The 24,055-nt window shown below is 41.1% G+C and overlaps 1 protein-coding gene across 4 annotated transcripts in view; it reads right to left on the bottom strand.

Annotated features, from left to right (window-relative positions):
• LOC146962056 (MAM domain-containing glycosylphosphatidylinositol anchor protein 2) overlaps positions 1 to 24,055 on the bottom strand; it is a 208,092-nt gene that overhangs the window by 80,619 nt on the left and 103,418 nt on the right. For all 4 annotated transcript variants that reach the window (XM_085771362.1, XM_085771360.1, XM_085771361.1 and 1 more), the window contains exons 5-6: positions 21,177 to 21,309; positions 20,648 to 20,917 (exon numbers count right to left, since the gene is read on the bottom strand). In XM_085771362.1, the coding sequence (XP_085627488.1) occupies positions 20,648 to 20,917; positions 21,177 to 21,309 (403 nt within the window). The remainder of the gene's footprint in view (positions 1 to 20,647; positions 20,918 to 21,176; positions 21,310 to 24,055) is intronic.

Genomic DNA, 24,055 nt, shown 5'->3' with positions numbered 1-24,055 from the left:
AGAAGTAAGCGATCTGGTCGTTTTGGCTAACTTCCTGTCAGCCGATGGAGTTAGCAGTCCCCGCCCTCGTCCCTACGTCACCACATTCACGCGCATCCCTTGGCTGCACACACAGAGAGGACCGCCCCTTTATGCCGTTCTCTCTCCTCATTGGATAAAGGTTGTAGGATACAAAGAAAGTTTTCTCCTCGGCTTACAGCAGAGCAGAGTGACCGACAGACCCGTGTTTCAGACCAAACACTCTATAGAAGTGATTGTTGTCGGAAGATAGAACTATTTAAGACTTATATTAACACAAACATTCCGCTTACTTCTGCTTTAAACAACTTCAGATTAATTGTGATGGTTACATGCTGTCATTCCGACATCCCACCACTCCCGACATACCACCATTCAGACAAGGCTTTCAATATAAGGAAATGTGCGTTACTCAACAGGTGTCTCCCTCCCACTTATCTGGACTCTCTCTGTCTATCTGGCCTGTCTAGCCACCACCCAGTGCAAAATCTTTTGGGGAAAAATACACTATTAAAGGAATTTTTAGAAAGGCAGGATTTTTAAAAAAAGAAAAGAATACCGTCATTCCGACCATAGGAGACAATAATTGTCGGAATGATGGGACATTTGATAGAAAATTAAGTGTTGCCATTTAGACAATTGGGATGGGTGAATGACTTGTTCCAGAGAGAATGGAGGCTCTCTGTCTTCCACCTCGCGTCTCTTGGCCAAAAACCAACCTTATAAGATCAGCGCCTCCGACCCGGTGTCTATCTAGTCTTGCATTGTGACAAACACGCCTTGTAACCAAAAGAGTGATAAAGCGACCGGACTTGCATAGTTCCCCTTTAATCCATGCAGAACTGGTGCTGTGAGAGGATTCTGGGTTGTAATAAATGCCTTAGCGAGTGACATTACTGGTTAATATATTACCTGTACTGTTCATCACACTTCCTGCTTTGATGTATCAAGCATCAATAAATTGCTTCCGCTTCAGACAGGTGGCTCATCTGAACCTTCTCCTAGCAGCTCACAAGATTTTCATCACAGCCAACATCAAACATTAAAGCTGATACCAATTTTATTTTCACTTAAAAAAATAAATAAGTAACAAAAAAAAACCTTCACTCTGTGTTTAATGTTGTGAAAAATCAAGATATAGGCTACTGAGAAGCAATTTGCAGAAAATTAGAGGAAATACATCTCAGACTATCAGCGAGACTCACTATATATCCGCGTTGTTAAGAAATAAAGTCAATCTTGCAAGGTGCAAAGTAACTTTGATTTGAAAACCCACTGCTCTGAGCATTTGCAGACTCTGACGTGCACAGATCTCAAGTATTAGTTAACCTCGGAATGAAAACGTCTGATTGCATCCTGTTGGTCACTTTTCTGTCCCCCTACTTTTCCTTGTGGTGACTCAGCTCTCCCTCGTTGCAGCACAAAGCTGCAGAGCACGTCAAACAGTCAGCGCTGCATGTGTGCACTCATGCATATTTCAGAACTGGTTCCTCACTGCCTCCTCCACATTCAAACCTCCTTTCCTGCCATTTTATCTGACCATAAATATTGAATTGCAAGTTGGCATTCCTGTAAATCGACTACATTTGTGTACAAGAGAGATAAGTGGGCATTACTTCCCCAGGTTGTAGTAAATTTTGCTGGACAGCTGCAGTGACTAAAATGGTGCCTGTTCCTTTATGCATGGGAGAGAATGTAAAACTGGAGATATTCTAAAAGGCTGTGGCGAGTGTGTGAGGTGAGAAGTGCAGAGTTGGGAGACTTTATCAGGGCGATCCTGCATTTCTGATAACCAATTCATGGGCAAAAGTCAAATGAATCTTTAACAAAGGCTCTGCTGGCAGACAGAAGTTTCCCATTTACTCCAGGGGGTAAACTCTGTCTCCAACTACTGTTACACAGCTCCCTCAGCGCCTTCAGTATCTGAAAGGACTGCTATTGTATGTGTGTGTGTGTGTGTGTATTTAAGTAGGTGCTCTATCTTGGAAAAGACACTTACAATCAAACATTTTTGTAATAAACATCGATGTGCCTTTACAATTTATGAGGAGGCCATTTCAACTCAAGGTACTTGCCTTTTGAAAAACTCTAAGTAGGCTACCAGGCAGGCTTCATTAGCGAACAGAGTTTGGTCAGTTGTCATGGAGATAGAGCTGTTAACACGGGTGCTCAAATCCATCTCCATGACGACAGAGTGCGTTTTTTTCTCTCTTCCTCCCTCAGACAGTTTGATACATATGTAGATAGGCTACTGTCCACAATAAAGGGCTGCACGGGCCCGAGCCCGAGACTTTCAAACCCGACCCGAACCAATCCCAAATTAATTCATTAAAAACCAGGCTCGACCCGGCCCGTTACCCGAAATTATGCAAAATGCACATTATTTTTAATGACGACAAACATTTAGCTCTGGGCGTCTGCTTTCCATTCAGCACTATGGAGTTCAGCACTCAGCACCCTCAGCGGAAAAAAACGCTCTCGGCACTTCCTTTTTTTGTTGCAGCGCTCAGAGCGCCCAGAGTTGAAATCTGTTCAACATTTGGAACAGCGCGACGCTCGTCAAACGGCTCGGAAGTCAGACGACTCTACAGTATGACTGTACTCAAATCATTAGTTCAATTACAGTAGTAACTCTCATGTTTTTAACCATAAGGCTCAGGTCTTAGTGTTGTCATGGTCACCTGTGATGTGTAAACTCTGTAATGGACAGTCAAAGCTTGTGGAGTGGAGGAACTGTAAACTGGGTGGATTCTCTGAATACGGCAGCATACACTTTAGGTCCTCAGGTTTACCTCAAAGATCTTCGCATAAAATAACATTTTTTTTTGCATTTTAAAGCCATAAATGAATGGATTATAAAACACACAAAAACATTTTTTATTGGTTTTCTAAGGAGTAGATGCAGCCAAGGTATATCCCCACTGACAAAAGTCACGTTGTTATTGAATTTAAAACAAATAAAAATTGCAATTGACCTAGGCCTACTTCTTTTTGTTGATATAATAATCTTCCTGACTACTTTAGGGTTTTGTTCAACCCAGTAACAGCATAGCAATTTCCCCATTTTCAAATAGTTCAGTTCAACATCCTCAGCAATGACGACTCAGCCTGCTTTACTGTAAAGAGGAGAAAGTGTTAGTGTCTTCTCTTACAGATATTTCATTGGTTTTATTGTGAGATTGACATTGTTTAGGAAAAAACTAACATTTATGTTGAAAAATAGCTACTACTGTATAGATGAATATAGGGTTAGGGGGGGATTGAGTTATTGTTACAGAGTTGAAAGTTTTTGGGGTTTTTTTTAAAATCAGAGAACTGAAAGTGCACCGAATTCAAAGAACCACCCAGCTAGTATTTGGTTCATAAGTGGTTTAGCCAACTTAACTAACATCTGGGAGGTGACACCACCAGGACAGCAACAGGAAACATGTTTCCATCACCTTTCTTCATGAGTTTGTGAAATAGTCTTAAAGGAGTCACTCTGCCTTTAATGCTGCAGCTGTTCAGCCTCTTTTAACTGCACCTCTCTGTCACTTCGCCGTCAGCGCTAAACTGACCTTCCACCATGAATAGTGCATGTGAAGCCACTCTTAGATTTTATGATACCACTATGTGTTGTGGTTTTATGATACGTATCTTCCCTTACAACTCCCTGTGCCCTGCTGTGCCACGCAGCTATTCTCAAGGATAAGAACGAGCTTTCATGCCAACCACTAAATTCATGTTGAGAGGGCAGCCATTCAACAAGTTTTGAGGCAGCATCACAACTCTTGAATTAAGGCACTGGTGTGTGTCACAGTCAGCATGAGGTGAACCATACTGTGGATTGTGTTGAATGTTAAGGATTCAAGGAAAGATCAAATTACAATTATGCAACAAGTAGTTCAACAAGAAAGGTCAACAAGAAATGTAGAACAAATAAAATATTACACGACTACACCATGTCATGTTGTTGTATTCATCTTTATGGTAACCATCCATGGATTCTTAATTTTATTTTTTTTAGAAAGGTTATGTTACTCGTGAAAATAAATCACAAACCACATCAACCTCCTGTATAGTTTTCCTGTCAGCTGTCAAACAACAATTTTAGAACAATTAAATTTAAACCATTTTTTAGTTAATATGCTGTAAACTGCCCCGTTTTAGCCGAGAGGGTGTTCCCTATGTGTACAAAGTCAGAGAGACACTAGTTGTGACCGCAGTGAAAATGTTTTAAAAAATCTGGCCTGGAGCTGAATATTTTCGTTGGAAAACGGAAGATATTACCTCTATGTTTTTCTGTCTCTCTGTTTTGCGACTTTTGGGCTTTTAAATAATCAAAATGTTTGACTTTCCCCATCAACTGTGTCGGTGACACGGTCTTAATTTAGTTCGGGAAAGTCTGAGACAGCGATCATTAACGTCAGCTGAGAGTTCACTCAGCTATTAGTCGATCCGACTAATAACTGAAACACAATGAGTGTTTTCCATGTATTTCCATGAAAACTGGAAGGACACTCGTAAAAACCTTTCAAATTTGAGAGCAAATTGTCCATCAATATGAATATATTGTGATTATACATTTTATTTTGTTGGTAATAGTTGTATAATCGCAACATTACCCTCGAGGGTGTGCTTTAACATCATTTGAGCGCGACAGTGATGCGGTCAGCAGGGTAATATTACTTAAGTGTACCATATTACAGCTTGTTGGTTTGGTCTATGTGGCGTCCGCTTTGTTAGGTACCAACTAGAGCAACATATGATGAGATATGAGAACATTTTGCACACACTTCTCAGGCACCACTGGAAGAAATCTGGTGGTTTTTTTTAAAGGCATTGACAGTATCACCAGCACTGGGGCACAAAACACAAGTCAACATTTGCACAAACAAATTTTGGGATGCATAATTGATGAACTTTGGAAGCTGATTCCCTTTTATCATCATCAGAGCCTCCTGTCATTGAGCCTTGACTGTGGCAACTTAGCAAAGAGGAAGACGGCGCCTATAGGGCCACTTACACAGCCTCTTTCTTTATGCTAACATTAAGAGAGGAAATAGAGGCTCTATTGTATTTGTGTTTACATCTGCATTACATGTCTCCTCTGGTGTATGATGGGATGGGATTGGTCCGGTGGTTATTCAAGGTGTTCTTTTGGATCATTACTGAACATATTGCGGTGCTCCTGTGTTCCTTTTTGTCTGTACCATAAACTCAAGTGCTCTGCCTGCCTGCAGTGAGCCTGTATGATTCTCCATAGCTTTAATAGCCTGGGGGAATAATGGGTGGCCTGTACATGAAAAGCGCAGATAATCACACAAAGAGAAAAGCCCTGGTTGAGGCCTTCTTCTAAAGAGAGCTCATGTCACACTGCAGGATTACAATACCACCTCAGGGGAGCGTCTTAGCGGGGCAAAAGTACACACAGCCCCGACATACTGACTATGACACGCACGCACGTATGTACGCACATAATGACAAAGAGACAATGGCATGGCCGGTGTGCTCATACGCACAAATACAGGAGCGCTGCAAGAAAAAAGGATGTGCGAGCGTGTGTGAGTGTGTGTGCCCCCCTCAATCTCTCTAAGGCATTGTCTTTTCCTTTGTTGGGGAGAGAAGAAAGACATGTCTCACTCCACTGTCCCTCTGAATCATTATCCTCCTGTTTACCCATCAGTCCATCTCATTTTTCAGTCGGCCCTGTCTGTCCGTCCCGCAGCAGGCACCACACTGTGCTCTCCATTCATTCTTGCAGAGAATATCAGCATGTGAAGCCGAACTCATCTCTCAGAGCCAGATGGATGTCTCTCTAACTGCCACTCTCCTCCTGCCTCATCTGCTCCACTCAAGGTTAAACACAAAAAAAAAGGACGTCGGGCATTAGCATGGTTCAAAACACAAGGCATTCACACGTGATTGCATATACACATTCGCCATCCAAACACCTTTCATTTTCCTGTTATCGCTCCATGCATCTTCACATTAGCGCTAACACATTCCCCATGCATCAGCACCTTTACAATATCATGGCTCCTCACACATGTCCATTCTTTGGCGGGAAAAAAAAAAGTCCTAAATGCTGCTCTCGACCTTCAGGCTGACCTCTGGCTTTAATTTATGCCGAACAGGATTCACATGCACACACGGGCGCTGAATGCACAAACAAAACAGGCGCAAGCACATGTACAGGCACACTCATACACATACAAATACACACTCACACACACACACACACAGACGGTCCTTAGGGCTGCAGCCCAAGAGACTGGCCTGCCTGTGCCAGTTCTGGCCATCCAGCCATTAAATCTGGCATTCATGAATGGAAATATATTCAGCTTTCGACCAGAATTTATTCCAAAGCAAATTTGATAAGGGTCATTCACATGTTGATTCACATGCTGACAGCCAGGCTTTTACAAGGCACGTCATGATTGTTTTCTCCCTTCCAGACAGTCTAAATATAAACAGCAGGGAGCTCACGCCGAAAAAGATTGCATTTCTGCCTGTCTACATATAACAGCAAGCTTCCAATCAGAGTTACAAAGTGTGGATGGTGGCTAGTGTTTGACTTGTATGTATGCTTGATGGTGTGTGTGTATGTGTGTGTTTGTGTGTATGGCTGGAATTAACCGTGTCTACGTTGGCAGGTCAGAATGATGGATGTGTTGGGTGTGAGAGCCTCATACCTGAATTTGTCAGGAATTCCTGGTGGAATTTATCGAGAAAATCCAACAACAACGCTGCAGTGTTGGAGTGTGCGTGTCTTTGATAGCTACAGGAATGCTCATTTCTCTACATCACACAGAGGGGAACTGCAACGCCTTAAGAAAAGACGGGAAACACATGCACACGGTCGGCTGTGTGTGTGTGTGTGTGTGTGTGTGTGCAGGGAGACATGAAAACAAAATGCCAGGCCAGCTGCCTATTTCAACAACAACACCATCTCGACACTTCTGTCTCGACTCGCCAACTCTCCATTTGAGAACTGCCTGCGCTTATTTGATACTCAACCGGAAAAAAAAGGGAAGAACCACCAACCACCACCAGCGCCGAGTGTCTTCGCATTGTCCTGGCTGATACAGTATATTGCGAATTGGAATCTGCTTTGCTGAGGACAGGATGGACTCAAGTGGCCGGGGAAAAGCAGGGTATTAACCTGCATTTGAAGACGTGTTGCGGACCCTTAATCCATAAAAAGGATCTTGTCAGCAGGGTGATGTGATGCCAGTAGCCTGCTGGGGCTGGCTGTGGAGATGGCCAAGCCCTGGAAGGCAGTCTGGCTGGTGGGACAGTATGGCCAGAGAAAGTACCATCTGCTGGGGAGAGATGTGTGTTTTCACACACACAGCCCCCTTTGGCAACAGCAGTTTGAGAGGGCTTCTCAAGGACTAGAGTGGAGGGTGAACGAGCCGAGGCAGGCAACGACGAGGCCACAGGGTGACCCTGCCTGCCTGCAACACGCGCAAACTCAGCGTAGCAGACCCAAACGTTTTGGTATTTCCAGCACACGTGCAGTATGTGCACATGAATACAAAACTAAAATGCACGCAGGTCGACGGCCGGCGCTCATCCCCAATGTGCTTAGAATTCAGCATTTCCACAACGTCTCAGCCTTCATGGTCAAATAAACACACACCTACCGACCGGCATTTTTGCTCTCTTGATTTTGAAGCATTAAAGACTGAAAATTAAATCAACAGGCTTGACAGAGAGTATGTGTGAAAATATATTATCAGGAATGTGCAAACACTCGCACAGTGACACACAGACGTTGTGTTTTTTTCCACACACACTCAAAGACTAAAGGTCCGCCTGGGCTCTCGCCTGCAGCATGGCTTATCCTCTTTCAATTTTTCTTTTCTCCTCACTTCAAAGTATCACGTCAGTAAAAAGTTCCCTGTGAGGCGACAGCGCTGTAAGCTCCGTCGAACACAATTAAAACAAAAGCAGGGTTTTCACCAGTGAATATGGCATTCACTTTTATGAACAATTAAGCCAACTAGAGGAGATGCAACATGTGGGACTTGGTCGCCATCAAGCAGCAGTACAGTCAAAGTACAGTACATGCCCTGGCTACACGAATATGTATTCCACACTGTTAACTGTATATACGTATACACAGTATGTATATTTAACCCTTTTGTTGTCCTCCTGGGTCAAACTAACCCAATCTGTTTCGACTGGTCCTTCTTTCCTCCTTTCTCCACTCCTTTCCTTTCTTTGTTGCTCCCTTCCTCCATCCTTCTTTCCTTCCTTTCTCCCTTCTTTCCACCATCATTTCCCTTCCTTCCTTCTTCTTCCTTCCTTGACCCAATCTGTTCCCTTTTTCATCCGTCTTTCCTTCCTTTTCACTTCCTTCCTCCCTCCTCCCATCAGGCAGGAGATACAGAAGCATTAAATGTAGAACATCTCGCTTTAGAGACAGCACCTACCTCCAAGCCATCATACATTTGAATCTGCATTAATCACTTCGCACTTTTTCTCGCACTGGCACTTATGCTGAATGTGACGCTGCTGGGTACTGTACTGTCCTCCCTGTATATTGTATTGTACGGTATTGTGTGTACTATTTATTGTGGTGTATGTGGTGGGAGTATTGTAGGCTATTGTTTCTCTGTGAGAGCAAAAGCCAAGACACATTCATATCAACTTGTTTTTACTTGTTGACATGGCAAATAAACTTTTGAATCTTGAATCTTCTTTTCCTTCATTCTTCTTCCTTCCTTGACCCAATCTGTTCCCTTCCTCTATCTTTCTTTCTTTCTTTCTTTCTTTCTTTCTTTCTTTCTTTCTTTCTTTCTTTCTTTCTTTCTTTCTTTCCTTGACCCAGGAATACAACAGGAGGGTTAAGTATATTTTTGGGGCTTTTTCACCTTATTTTACTTGAAAGCACAGTTGAGAGAGAGAGAGGAAATTGGGAGGCAGAGAGGGGGGGGGTGACATGCAGGAAAGGGCCGCTCGATGCGGGATTCGAATCGGGGCCGCCTGCAGCGAGTACTTCAGCCTCAACACATGGGGCGGCTGCTCTACCATCTGAGCTAAACACTGACTGCCCCAACTGTATAATTTGCACTGCACTGATGCATGATTGATTCACATAACCACTGCACCTCCAACTGCGATTTCACATGAAGGGTTTGATATTTTAGTTGCTATTTTTTTTCACACCATGTTTTTATGACGGGTTCACACAGATTTAACACAACATGGAGCGAAGTTAAGAATCGACGATGGAAAAAACATCACTTTGTTTCAAAAAATGCCTACATCTAACAGTATCCATGGGGATGGAAATTTCCGGCTTAAGATGGAAATTTTGTGCACGCGCATAAAAAACAAAGCACCCGGCCGCCATTAAGCATGGAGAGATGCTGTTTTGATGCAGCATGACGCTCAGTAAGAGGAAGCATGGTATGATAAAGTGCAGAGAAGCTGCAAAAGCATAAGCAGATAATGGAAGAATTATTGTAACTAGAGAATGCATTTCCTGAAGGAAATACGGGTGAATGCTGAAAGCTGGAAGCTGAATGAGCTGAATAAATTGTTGAAACTGTGCTGAATTAAGTTAAGAAACTGCTGAAGAAATCTTGAAGAGATGAAACAATATATGAAGAGTATGAAATGGTTTGAAATTACTTGAATTGTTGAAGATCAGTATGAAGAAATTGAAAGTCTGAAGTCTACTCAGATTTACTTAAAACTGACAGTTTGAAAACATTTTTGAACCATTACTAATGTAGATTAAACAATATCTGAATAGTAAAAGTAGAAGATGAAAGATGGAGGATGTATGAAATGGGTGGTAATTACTTGAATTAGTGAAGAATAGTATGAATGAATTGAAAGGTTAAAGTGCACTCAGATTTATTTAAAACAGTTTGAAAACATTTTTGAACCATTACTAATAGATGAAAGAATATCTGAAGTGTAAAAGTAGAATAATATAGATACAATCTGTTAAAGGGGAGAATAACTAAAAATAACTACAACATATCTGAATGGTAAAAGTAAAACATGTCAATAAAAAGTTTGAGGAAAATGTAGAAATCCTGCATATTTACAGTTTAACAGTGGAATGGTTGAAATCTGAAATAGGTAAGAAAATATTAAAAAGTAATTTAAGAAGGGTGTTGAATTTGTATGAAGTGTTTGGAAAATTGCTTGAATTTTTGAAGGTTAGTATGAAAAATTAACATTTAAGTCTTCTCAAATAAATATATATATTATTAACAGCTTGAAAGCATGAACAAATATGTATAAAGATGAAGCAATACCTCAAGTCTATAACTTGTAAGCAGGAGGCTGAATGATATGGAATGGATGCAAATGCCAGAATTGTTTTAAGATAAGTGTGAAAAAAAAAAAAAAAAAGAGTGTGAAGATATACATTCATAAATGAAAAATGTGAAAGTCCTTAAATGGTTGAGAAATGGTCTGAATTGTTGGAATTAATGAGAAAAAGTTCAAGTCCTTCAAAGTAAAGGGTTAAAGAGGAAAGTCAGGACATGAAGAAGCTCCAAATCCTGAAATCTCCATTACAAGAATAAACTGAAATGTATGTAAGAGAAATAAATTATTAGAGATGTTTAAAAATTCCCCTCAAAGATATGAACTCATTTAGAGGCTGATTATGAGCTGTAAGCCAGTGTGTCTCTGTGGTTGTGTGTCTCTCTGTCTGTGTGTGTGTGTGTGTGTGTGTGTGTGTGTGTGTCTCTCTCTCTGTCTGCACCACACAGAGCAGAGCAGTGAGATTTGAGCTCTGTGCAGCTCCGAACAACAGCCTCTGAAAAGAGAACCGTACCTCTTACCAGAATGTGGTCATGACTATCGGGGCAAGGAGACCTTCCTGAGCGAGCCAATGTGCATTAAATGTTTGTAGGACAAAAACTTTTCTCACAGTCGCAAGAAATATAAGGAGGTCATTTCTGCTTTTCTCAGAAAATCTGCTCCTACTTTTTAATGGGAGTCAATGAGAGGAAGAGAGGGAACTGGCTGCACTTAGAGGCTCCCAGTTTAAATTCTGTTAGCCTCTCTGCGTTTTCGAGCACACTGTGAGACACAGCACAAGTTTGTCTACCAAAGTGGGGGAAAATTATGTGTCTAGAGTGTAATTTGTGGCCGTGGTGACAGGTTAGAGAGCAAAGTGTCAGAGGATTTTTAGACTCTCTGTCACTCTAGCTGATGTCATCATCACTCTAGCTCTGAAAATTCCGTGCCATTGACTTGCATGTTAAATTTGAATTTTGTCAAAAAATGATCATGAACAGTTGAAGTGTACTGATCAATAATGGTAGAAGATATGAAAAAGTTGAATATACAGTGAATACTTGAAAGTTTTGTGAACATTTTAAAAGTTGAATGAGGTCTGTAGGTGAAAGTATGTTGAAGCAGTTGAAGTTCAAAGAAGGAGAGGATTTGAACAGTTTGAAGACCGATTCAATGTATTCCTATGGGGAAAAATTTTTCAATAAAGTTTGAATATTTTGAAAAGTATGAATGATATGAAAAAGTTGAATACATCCAATGATCTCCTGAAGAAGCCGCACGTTTTGATATATGAATTGTTTGAATAGTAGAAAGTATGAAGAAGTAGTTAAGGGCCAAAAAAGGGAAGAAGTAAGAATAATAATAATATTAATAACTAGAAAATTTCCTCTCGGGAAATTTTGAATGGGCCACGGGAGCTATTGCGGGTTGTGCCATCTCTGTCAACATGGGAATCAAACCCACGATCTTAAGGTCAAGACAGAGCTGATCAGACAGACACATGATCATCTTTCTATAAGCACTGATATGGAGGAGCTGTAACCACATTAGGTTACCTGTGTGTGTGTGTGTGTGTGTGTGTGTGTGTGTGTGTGTGTGTGTGTGTGTGTGTGTGTGTGTGTGTGACTGTAATCACATGAAGCTGGCTCTAGAGTCTGTGTGTGTGTGTGTGACTGACTTGACACATAGTTAGTTAGTAGCTGCATCCTGTGTCAGTCTGATTTAGCTGTGTCTGTGTTTATAAACATTTAAACGAGCGCCAGGTGGATTGTTTATGAAGTTAACGAGCCCTGGCCTGAGGATCAAAGAGGTTACCACGGCGATAGGGGCCCCCGCAGGCTGAGACAGACAGAAACGTGGAGAAAAACAGCCATTTTCTGCCTCTAAACCGGTCTCACAATTAGGCTTAGCATGACAAAACGGTAACTCCTATCAGAACAAAACACAGATCAACGTTGCTCTAAGGACTTACTGAAAATTTCGGTACGATTTGGTGTTTCTACAGTAAATATTTTGGCGACGCTGGCAGTTTTAAAACATCAGGCCGTTCTGCTCCTCTCAGAAAATATTTGTATTGGACTCAATGAGGAGCAGGGACAGACGTGGCCGCACTCAGAGGCTGATTCTGTAAGTTCTGTAAGTCTCTCTGATATTTTGAGCACATGACATGAGAGATAACAAGTTTGTCTTACAAATTCTGAAAAAATTATGTCTGTAGAGTGTAAATTGTGGCCGTGGTGGCAATTTATCCAGAAAAAATACAGAATGTTTCTTCACTCTCTCCCACTCTAACCGATGATGTCACGCACTCTGACACGAACATTCCATGCAATACACACCCATTATAAACTCATAATTTCTCCAAAAATGATCATGGTCATTGATCAGGGATTGATCAAAAACTATATGACCTATCAAAACGTGGAGTAATACGACAATACACAAGACTTGTGTCTACTGTTTAAAGTTTAAATGGAGTCTCTAGGTGAAAGTATGCCTGAGCAGTAGACTTTTGTTAAACTCCAATGATTGGTCTTTTTCGGTCTTTTTTTTTCGCCCGTCCCATTGACTTACATGCAAAATTTTTGCGCAGTTTTTCGCGACTACGTCGCGAAAAATTCGTAAACTGTTGAGAAAAGTAATAGCACAGCGATCCCGATCAGGACGCACGTTTTGATATATAATATGTCCTGCAACTCTTCGAGTTGCAGGACTAGTAGCACATCGAAAATCGGCCGGAAGTGGAAAAATAATAATAATAAGAAGAAAAAATCCACACAATAACAGTAGTGCCCGGGCTTCGCCCGGGCACTGGTCCCTGCAGCTATTTCATAGCTGTTGGGACCAGTGCCCGGTGCGATTGCCCGTGGCCCTAATAACTAGAGAATGCATTTCCTGAAGGAAATACGGGTGAATGCTGAAAGCTGGAAGCTGAATGAGCTGAATAAATTGTTGAAACTATGCTGAATTAAGTTAAGAAACTGCTGAAGAAATCTTGAAGAGATGAAATAATATATGAAGAGTATGAAATGGTTTGAAATTACTTGAATTGTTGAAGATCAGTATGAAGAGATTGAAAGTCTGAAGTCTACTCAGATTTACTTAAAACTGACAGTTTGAAAACATTTTTGAACCATTACTAATGTAGATTAAACAATATCTGAATAGTAAAAGTAGAAGATGAAAGATGGAGGATGTATGAAATGGGTGGTAATTACTTGAATTAGTGAAGAACAGTATGAATGAATTGAAAGGTTAAAGTGCACTCAGATTTATTTAAAACAGTTTGAAAACATTTTTGAACCATTACTAATAGATGAAAGAATATCTGAAGTGTAAAAGTAGAATAATATAGATACAATCTGTTAAAGGGGAGAATAACTAAAAATAACTACAACATATCTGAATGGTAAAAGTAAAACATGTCAATAAAAAGTTTGAGGAAAATGTAGAAATCCTGCATATTTACAGTTTAACAGTGGAATGGTTGAAATCTGAAATAGGTAAGAAAATATTAAAAAGTAATTTAAGAAGGGTGTTGAATTTGTATGAAGTGTTTGGAAAATTGCTTGAATTTTTGAAGGTTAGTATGAAAAATTAACATTTAAGTCTTCTCAAATAAATATATATATTATTAACAGCTTGAAAGCATGAACAAATATGTATAAAGATGAAGCAATACCTCAAGTCTATAACTTGTAAGCAGGAGGCTGAATGATATGGAATGGATGCAAATGCCAGAATTGTTTTAAGATAAGTGTAAAAAAAAAAAAAAAAAAAAGAGTGTGAAGATATACATTCATAAATGAAAAATGTGAAAGTCCTTAAATGGTTGAGAAATGGTCTGAATTGTTGGAATTAATGAGAAAAAGTTCAAGTCCTTCAAAGTAAAGGGTTAAAGAGGAAAGTCAGGACATGAAGAAGCTCCAAATCCTGAAATCTCCATTACAAGAATAAACTGAAATGTATGTAAGAGAAATAAATTATTAGAGATGTTTAAAAATTCCCCTCAAAGATATGAACTCATTTAGAGGCTGATTATGAGCTGTAAGCCAGTGTGTCTCTGTGTCTGTGTGTCTATCTGTCTGTGTGTGTGTGTGTGTGTGTGTCTCTCTCTCTCTGTCTGCACCACACAGAGCAGAGCAGTGAGATTTGAGCTCTGTGCAGCTCCGAACAACAGCCTCTGAAAAGAGAACCGTACCTCTTACCAGAATGTGGTCATGACTATCGGGGCAAGGAGACCTTCCTGAGCGAGCCAATGTGCGTTAAATGTTTGTAGGACAAAAACTTTTCTCACAGTCGCAAGAAATATAAGGAGGTCATTTCTGCTTTTCTCAGAAAATCTGCTCCTACTTTTTAATGGGAGTCAATGAGAGGAAGAGAGGGAACTGGCTGCACTTAGAGGCTCCCAGTTTAAATTCTGTTAGCCTCTCTGCGTTTTCGAGCACACTGTGAGACACAGCACAAGTTTGTCTACCAAAGTGGGGGAAAATTATGTGTCTAGAGTGTAATTTGTGGCCGTGGTGACAGGTTAGAGAGCAAAGTGTCAGAGGATTTTTAGACTCTCTGTCACTCTAGCTGATGTCATCATCACTCTAGCTCTGAAAATTCCGTGCCATTGACTTGCATGTTAAATTTGAATTTTGTCAAAAAATGATCATGAACAGTTGAAGTGTACTGATCAATAATGGTAGAAGATATGAAAAAGTTGAATATACCGTGAATACTTGAAAGTTTTGTGAACATTTTAAAAGTTGAATGAGGTCTGTAGGTGAAAGTATGTTGAAGCAGTTGAAGTTCAAAGAAGGAGAGGATTTGAACAGTTTGAAGACCGATTCAATGTATTCCTATGGGGAAAAATTTTTCAATAAAGTTTGAATATTTTGAAAAGTATGAATGATATGAAAAAGTTGAATACATCCAATGATCTCCTGAAGAAGCCGCACGTTTTGATATATGAATTGTTTGAATAGTAGAAAGTATGAAGAAGTAGTTAAGGGCCAAAAAAGGGAAGAAGTAAGAATAATAATAATATTAATAATAATAAAGATTTGAATAACAATAGTGTGAATGCTTTCAGCATTCACCCTAATAAAGATTTGAATAACAATAGTGTGAATGCTTTCAGCATTCACCCTAATAAAAGTGAAAATGTTTGAAAACATCAGTTGGAGAGTCAAAGTCAGAATTGAATTATCAGTAGACTTGTCATGGCGAGGTATACACACCTCCACCTCTTTGAGTTGTATGTTTGAGAGTACCTATACAAAATAAAGCGTATCCTGCTGATGTTGTCAGAGTGCTTTAAATGACAGGTCCAATGCATTATACAATGTAGTATCACTACACTATGTATTATGATCCACGTCATGAATTTGGATGTATTTCTACCATTGTGCCGGTCTGCTGCCTACCCTCGGCATCTGCTGCGTGTTGATCCCATCCCAAAATTGCATTTGCGTCAGTGACAGCTCATCAGAGTCAGGAGAGCGCCTCGGAGATGTGCGATAACATGCTGAACTCATCTCCTGTCAATTAGTGATGTCAGACAGACCCCTCCCTCTTTCCTCTAACTGTCTGTTTCTCTGAGCTCATCAGTCCCTGTGAATAAAATAAGGACCGGAAAAAAAAGAAAAAAATGTTTTCAGCTTTCATGACGTCTCCAGATCCTGTGAGGGGTTTGTAGGACAAAGGCGTCCTTTCTAATTGGCTTTGCTTTGATAATCAATATGTCTCAATGTCTGGGCTAAATTGAGGTGTCATTTAAGTATGCTGATCCAAATTTGCACTTGGTTTGTCAGACTCAGAACAGTTTTTGTCATTCAAGCACCTTCCTCCTGTTCCCCAGTCACTGTCTACAACTATTGATTCAACACCTGCACTGACACGAGTCACTGTTCATCAGTCTCATGTCCATGCATCCCATTTATTTTCTGTTTTTATTGATCTCAAATTTGCCTTGTCACATATTGATTAATTATGTCATTTAAGCATCTTCCCCATTTCATTTAAGACCGTCGCAATGTCTAGTTCCCACCCCTAATTCATGCGTGATGACTCACCGACTTGAGTTTCTTGCCTGATGTCGGTCTATTTATGTCCAAATGCCCTTTTGTTTAGACTTCTACAATAAATTGTTGAGTCAACTTTTAGGTTTAAGAAGAATGCACAAGGCTGCCGATCAATGTTTGTCTCTCTGTAAAGGGTTAATCACTGTCTGTGTTGTGAAGTCGAATGAAGGATATGATGAATGCAGAAACCGACAGAGCACCAGCAATTGCAAATGTATTCCCACCATGTGAATAAAATTCTAAGAGCTCTCAGCGAGCTGAGGATGGAGAGGGCAGGGTCAAGGCGCCAATCGGTTGCAGCTTGCACAAATTGAATGCTTGTTTTTCCATAAAGACCTGAACTGCATAATCAATGTGGCCTTTAGACTCTAGCAGAATAAAGCATGTTTGTTCTCTTTAACTTTAAACAAGTGCGAGAGACGATGATCTGCGGCGCTGACTGTGACGTGGTTAATGAGTGAGCACGCAAACGTCATGTGTAGTTAAGAAAGCTGCCATTGTTCTGGATGATATTTCACTGTGAGCTCCAGACTGGTGACACATCCACCAGATCGTGAGACTCAGTGCGGCGCCCGCCTGCGGAGCGCTCTGACTTATTTGTTCCCACAGGACACCTGACACCTTCACTTTGATGTAAGCCTCTCACTTCTTAAGTCCTCAACTATATGGGCACTTCCACAATACAGAGAAGGGGTTTATCTGTCATGGCGGGCCATAAGAAATGATTTGTTGATGATTTGATTTTCATCCCGGGGACTACAGTACACGGCTGCTTAAATAGATGCTTCTAAAGAGGCTGAGCACAGAGGCGACCTGATGATGGAGCTGTGGCATAATCTCTGAGATGAAAGGAGAAAACTCTGTGAGAAACTTACATTTCTGAGCCAATCTGCCAAACTCTGATTCAAACTGCTCCCCATTTGTGCGAGTGTGATGTTCTTTGTGAAGTTAAAATGTAAACAGGATAAGCTTTTTCTTTTCTTTTTTTTTGGAATTTGGATCATCCTGTGAATGCTGTTTTGTTTGTGAGGCTTCCACTAATTAATGCATCTTTTTTTATTCACCTGCAGGAGGTTTCCTGCAGCTTCACATTCAGGGCGCTGGGATCCTCTGTTATGTCACAGATGAAAGCCTAGTCACACATCACCCTTAATCCCCAAGCTTAGTAATAGCAGTCGATTTAAGAGTATGAAAGTCAATTTCCCCATGCATCATTTTGCATCTGTGCCGGTCTTATGACAAAACAGCTTTTCTTTATAGATGGTAACATTGCCTGTCTTGGGTATTAACCTTCAAAGTTTTTTGCAGCATTTTACTGTAGATATCACGTGTCTGGTTCAGAACTCCATGTGCCCTCCGAGTGTTCAAGAAGTGGTGCTTTGCTTTCTCTAATGAGCTACAGTGAGATCAGATATCCCTCTGCCTCCCCACTGCACCACTCAGGTGAAGAGCAGGTTAATAAAAGTTGTTTTACTAATAATGACCAAAGAGGCAGCGATGGCCCTCGCCCTGCTGCTCTTGTTAAAACTGTGTTGAACACTCTTTGAATCAGTGGATTTTAACTAACTACATTCTTGCATCTTTACGTTGTCACGGTTTGTGTCTCCCGTCCCGTTTAGTTCCTATTTTATTTTGAAATTCATGGTCCTGTCTTCCTGTGCTCACCTGCCTGTGTGTGTCTCCTATGTGTGCGCTCTGTGTTCATGTTCCTGCACTGAGATCTGTATTTACCAGTGAGTTTGTTTGTTTCACCTTCAATAAATCCAACCGTCTCAGTCTACCGTCTACAAACCTTCACCCTGACACCCGGAGCCTGAGCAGTAATAACAGTGAGCTCTAACATTTAATATGTAATATTCGGCAATACTGTGGCTTAATGAGATAAAAATTATTGTGTGATTATAATAATTCAAACATATATTATAGGCGAACTTTACCCGCATGCATTGCAATACGGCGTGAATGATTAATCTCTGAACAAATTGGGTAAATGAGATATGTAATATGTGCAATCAAACAAAACAAAGGCTATGACACCATCTTCAGGCAGGAAAATGAACACAGAAAGCTTTCACCAAGCATGTTCGAAACATCTGTGTATTATTTCAGGGCAGATGCACGATTGTTTTCGTGTTCCTCCTGTGTCTCTGACTCAAAACTTTTCACCCATGACTCAGATGTTTCTTGGCTGTTGCCACCACTCAGTCTTTTTGAATGACTCCCCACTGTGTTCGATATTTAACAAAGACACAAACAAACAAACAAACAAACAAACAAGGTAACAGAAATATAATATTATCATGTTAAAATTGCCAATAAATTAAATGGTAAAGAAAATCCCACTTATTTCTGTGGTAACAGGCTTTTAGTGTTGCAAAATTTCCTTTTTATTTTATAATGGCATTTTGGAAAATGGCACTTCTTTAACGACACATTTGAATTTCACACCAGCTTTTCATGACAGTGGTTGTCACGGCCACCCACCAGCCTCTCACCTCTCAGTTATCTATCACAGGGTCAAAGGGACCAAAACATAAAACACTAAGTATGCTGTGGGCCAAACAGACATCATTTTAATCAGTAATATGAATTTGATAATAAAAAATAAAATTAAATAGGAATTTGAATGAATGAAAATAAAAATAACTTTGAGAATATATCAGATATTAACAAGCTGGTGGAAACTGTGTCTCTCCTATGTCATTTTGTCCAGACCAGGTACTTGGCATCTTTTCTTGGCTGCAGGTTCATGTACGTATGTTTGGGGTTGGGTCCTGGGCTCAGTGGAGGTGTTCATCAGTGAAACAACAATGTGCCGATCTGTTGTCAACAGAGCAGCAGCTTGCCGCTTGTCAATCTATTGCCTGATCAGGACCATACGGTAGCTGTTGCAGTGTATTATGGAATTTTGTAGTGTGAGTGGTGTGAGCACTATTATATCGGCAAGCCATTAATCATCGAAATGTGAAATTTTCTCACATAAAATTGTATCACGCCGCGATCTGGCCCCTGGGTCTTGAGTTTGACATGTGTGATCTATCAGATAACTAACAGACACTGGATCTGTTTGGGCAGGATCATGAACTGCTAACCACCTAACACCTGCTGATGACTGTGAAGACACAAACTAACACTAGGTTATTCTGGAAGCTGTGAATAAAAGCAAATGTTCGTTCATGTCAATGTATCTTCACCAGCCAACTTCTGCTTTTATTAAAGGGATATGTCAACATTCGCCTATTGCCATAAACCCTATAGTTTTAGGAGTAGGTTCATTACCTGTAATTGTCAGTGCAAGCTGTTTTTAGATCGGCGGGGCAGAGACGTGAGCTGCATGGTATTTCTACGTTTCCATCATCAAACTCATCATATACACAATCCAACACTCTGCTGGACAAGTTGTGACCTGCACATTCACCACGCTATGAGATAATAACAAACATGACACACAAAGTAAATACTCAGAACTGCTTTTGCTTTTGAAATCGCTCCGCCCAGCAGCTGTGTCTGAAATGTAGTTTCAGCTACGCATTTACCTTGAGAACAACCTCGTCTCATTATTTTTTCATAGTGGTGAATGTGCAGGTCACAACTTAACCACCAGAGTGTTTTGCAGTTGTTGGATTGTGTATTCAGTTTGATGAGGGAAACGTGGAAATACCGTGTGCCTCCGTCTCTCTGCCGTCGATCTCAAAACAGCTTGTACCAATAATTAAAGGTAATGAACCTACTCAAAAGACTGTAGGGATTATGGCAGCAGGCGAATTTGCCAAAATGTTGAAATATCCCTTTAAATATAACACAATGACACTTTTTAAATAACCAACCATCTAACTAGCACAAGGGCCCACCCCTTGTGCTTCAGGTCAGATTTAACAGTTCAGTAACCTCGGCAACATTTTTGCTTCTCTACATCTACTGAGAGAAGGATGCTCTTCTCTCAGCTGAGCTTGTTCAGGAGGCAGAGACTGAGCAGGCAAAATCACGAGTGACAACTCCACTGTCATGAAGAGTGACATTATGAAATGTTGTGTCACTGGGGAAAAAATGCCATTATAAAGCAAAATGACATTTTGAAATTAATGCTGAAATAAAGATGAACTCTAAAACGATTCTAAAATTATTATGAAAACCAGAATTCTATAAAACTGAGCTAATTTAAATATTTATTACACCATTAAACTATGTATTTTCTTTTATATATGTTATTCTTTTCTTATTTAGATGGTGATCTTTTTTATTTTTTATTTATGTTCAACACTTTGGGGAGCCGTATGTGTGGACATGCAGTCATGCCTTCTCACCTCGCACCACGATGGTGGTGGACTTCTTGGCCGGGTTCCCCACGTTGTTGCTGGCCACGCAGCTGTAGACGCCCGCCTCCTCTGAGGAGATTGCGGGCAGCGTGAGCGTGCCCCCGTTCACCACGCTCCTCTGCGGCAGGCTGTCGTTGCTGCTGACCCAGGTGAGCAGGGGGGGAGGCTCCCCGCCCGTGGTGATGCACACCAGCGACACCGTCTGGCCGGGATTCACCACGATGGGATCCTCCACCAGCAGCTTGATGGACGGGGAGGCTGTGGGGTGGGGGGGAGAGACACAGGAGCTGAGAGAGATTGGCAGAAGATGGACGACTTTGGCAGGTATGACAGCCGCAGTATAACTCTAGCTGAAGAAGTGCACACCGCTTTATCTGTCTGTTTCTATTCCCTTTACATTTATTAAGGGACTGCTGTGGATTCTCATATTGCAAAATTGCAATAAAATTATATTTCAATTTGTGGTACACGCTGAGCTTACTGTGCAGAAAGCTAATAGTGTTACAGCCTGTCTTACCTGTCTTATTGGTGAGTCTGAAGATAACACTGCGGTCAGGGATCCCACACACATTCCTGACGGAGGCGATGCAGCTGTAGTTGGCGTAGTCTTGAGGACGCAGGTTCTTCAGCTTCAAAATCTTTGTTTCCCCCTGCAGCTCAGACGAAACCAACACTGGTATGCAAATGTGTGCAAAAATATCAACATAATCAAGTAAAAAAAATGCAAGGACCTAGGTACTGGGAAGGCGATGGCAAAGGCCAAACAGCTCCAACGAAAGGTCAAAGAGATGAATATGTATACGGTTTTAATGAAGCGGGAAGTGAAAAGAAAAGGCAGCTGAGTTCAAGAATGTTACTGTAAAATCACCAGACAAAAAAGGGGGCTGATATTTTTTGCTAGAAAATTAATGTGTCAACTTGCGGTGGATTACCGTCCCGTCAATGGCCTTTCACTTTCTACCATCCAGCCTCAGAAATATGGATGGGCTCAGTGGGGGATCCCTCAGCAAAAAGGGGCTATCACACTGAGAAAGTGTGTTTGATTCCAGCCGGGGGCCTTGACAGCAGCGAACCCCGCCCAGAAGGTTATGATGAGAATGTGAAAACCTTTTGATGTGGCTGACTCCGGAGCGCGGGTGTCAGGGTGGGGAGGGGGGGCGCGGCAGATTAAAAACATGAGTCAGCCACACGCTGAGACAGTCCACATACTACGTGGCAATCACTCACACCCCTCAGACCCTTCCATACCCGGCGATGCTCGTGGATAACTTCATTTTATTCGATTAGCCATGCAGCCCCCCCCCCCAACCCCTTTCTCCCATCGCCTCCTCTGCTTCGGAGCAGATATTGGGAGATGAGGTCCATGGTTTTAAGAGCGGGCGGCTTTACTCACAGCAGGGGTCGGGGGTGGGATGTGGGAGTGGTGGAGGGGATTGGGTGGGGAAATCTATTTGGAAAATGCGAGGGTCAGAGAAAGCAATGAAAAGGACAAACACATTAAACTGAATTGGAAAGCGGGGTTCCATATTGATGGAAAAGATTGAACACTAGAGCAGACATGAGCTTCAGGAACAGGATGTGTTATTATCGGTAAAACAGGGAAGAAATAATAAAGAAGTCTATTGTAACTGTCAAGTAAAAAATATGTTACCTCGAGAGTCATTTTCAAATTTGAACTTCATTTCAAGGGGTTAAATACTCATCTTTGGGAACAAAGATGAAGGACAGTTTCAAAACCAGCCAGGCAGACTTAAAAACGCCTGACAGTGAAGATGAAAACGAGGGTTTCTTTCATGCTAACAGCAGGAAAACTTGTCAGCCTGGCAGGGGGGCAAGAAAATGAATGAGGAAGGGGAACCAAAACGCTATAGAAAATAGTCATAATTGACATGAATGTGATGTGCATCTAAGCTGGCTGATGATGAGCTTCACGCTGCTAATTGGGCTTTAAATGTCTATCTCCTTTCAGATAAAGACAGTGTGCTCACATGGAACATCAAACCGCATCAGCGGCGCCAAAACATATTGATCACGCTTAAGAGGTGAAAATCTGACGAGAGGTGAGAAATGGCTCCATTATACCTTTGATAACTGTGCTATTCTGGAGCACTTTGTGGAGAAAATGATGGCGCGAGAGGTGGCGGAGAAAGTGACAGACAGCTGAAAGGACTGGGTTTTCTACAATAAAAGCACAGCTCTGGGCCTCGCTTAATTATGAACCAGTTCTGCACAGAGAGTTTGAATGAAATGCCACCTCTGCATTTCTACAGTAACAGTGGAAATAAAAAAGAAAAAAAAACATTTGTCAGGTTGAATAGGTGCAGTGAAGTGAAGGTGGAATAAAGGATAATGGAGGGAAGAGGGTGTAAAGATGAATTTAACACACAAATCCTGGACTGACTGGACTCAGGCGGACTTCATGCGACCCTACGGGCTCCAAGTGGGTCAGTTCTGAACTTGTTAATTGTCTGTGGATATTTCAGACCAGTTCAAGTTTATTGTTAAAAAGTAATGTTATTAGCCAATTATAAGAGCAAATTACTAGGAGTTTAGTCAGGATTTATTTAGGGTTGGACTCACACAAAGCTAATCTCTGGGTTTGGGTTGCACTCAAATTTTCAGACCCAATTAAAGCTTTAATAGAGGGCAGGATGAAAGAGCGAGGAGAAGAGCAAAGAGGTATGAAGAGCAGGATGGAGACAGGAGGAGTGTCTGATGAGGCCCGGTTGTGCAACTCCTTCAGTCCCCTTTACCCACTCCATTAGTTCCCAGCCATCTTTCTCCATTTGGCCAAACATCAATTTCACTTCCTTTTTTCCTCTCTCCCTCTCTTTCTTAAGCCTCTTTTCCCCTCTCGTATGTCTTTTTCTCTGTCTCGTAGATTTACATTCTCTCTGACGTCCAATTCCACATACAAATCACATTCAGTTCAATCAATTCAAAAACTACAATTCCCTTACTTGTGACAGAACAATCTGAGTCAGTTTCTTTGTTGACCGCACATAGCCTTTTTTTTTTTCTTTCAGAACAAAGCCGCTCAGTTTCCAGATTGTAAAGGAAATCCACTCCCTCTATTGAAGGAAGTGATTGTGATGAGAAGCCAATCTTTCTGTGTCTGCAAGTTTGTGAAAGTGGGCTGGTGAATCTAATGTGGTTATTCATGGGGGTTAATGAGTACAACTTTTACTGTCCTACAGTAGAGCAAGAGGTGAGGCTTTTGTCTGAAGCAAATCCCTAAAGCTGCAAACTCTTATTCCCAAAATATAAAGGCAAATGAACCTGAAACACTATAATTACAGTATTTCACAGTGTAATATGTCACCTTTGCACCAAGATGTGTGTTTTTTTTAAATTATTAATCAATCTTTGCTGTAAAATGCAGAAAGAGAGTGCATA

Source organism: Trachurus japonicus, chromosome 24 (assembly GCF_045865225.1).
Source record: "Trachurus japonicus isolate A0001 chromosome 24, Traja_1.0".
Taxonomy (NCBI): Eukaryota; Metazoa; Chordata; class Actinopteri; order Carangiformes; family Carangidae; genus Trachurus; species Trachurus japonicus.
This window is presented reverse-complemented; position numbering and strand designations above follow the sequence as displayed.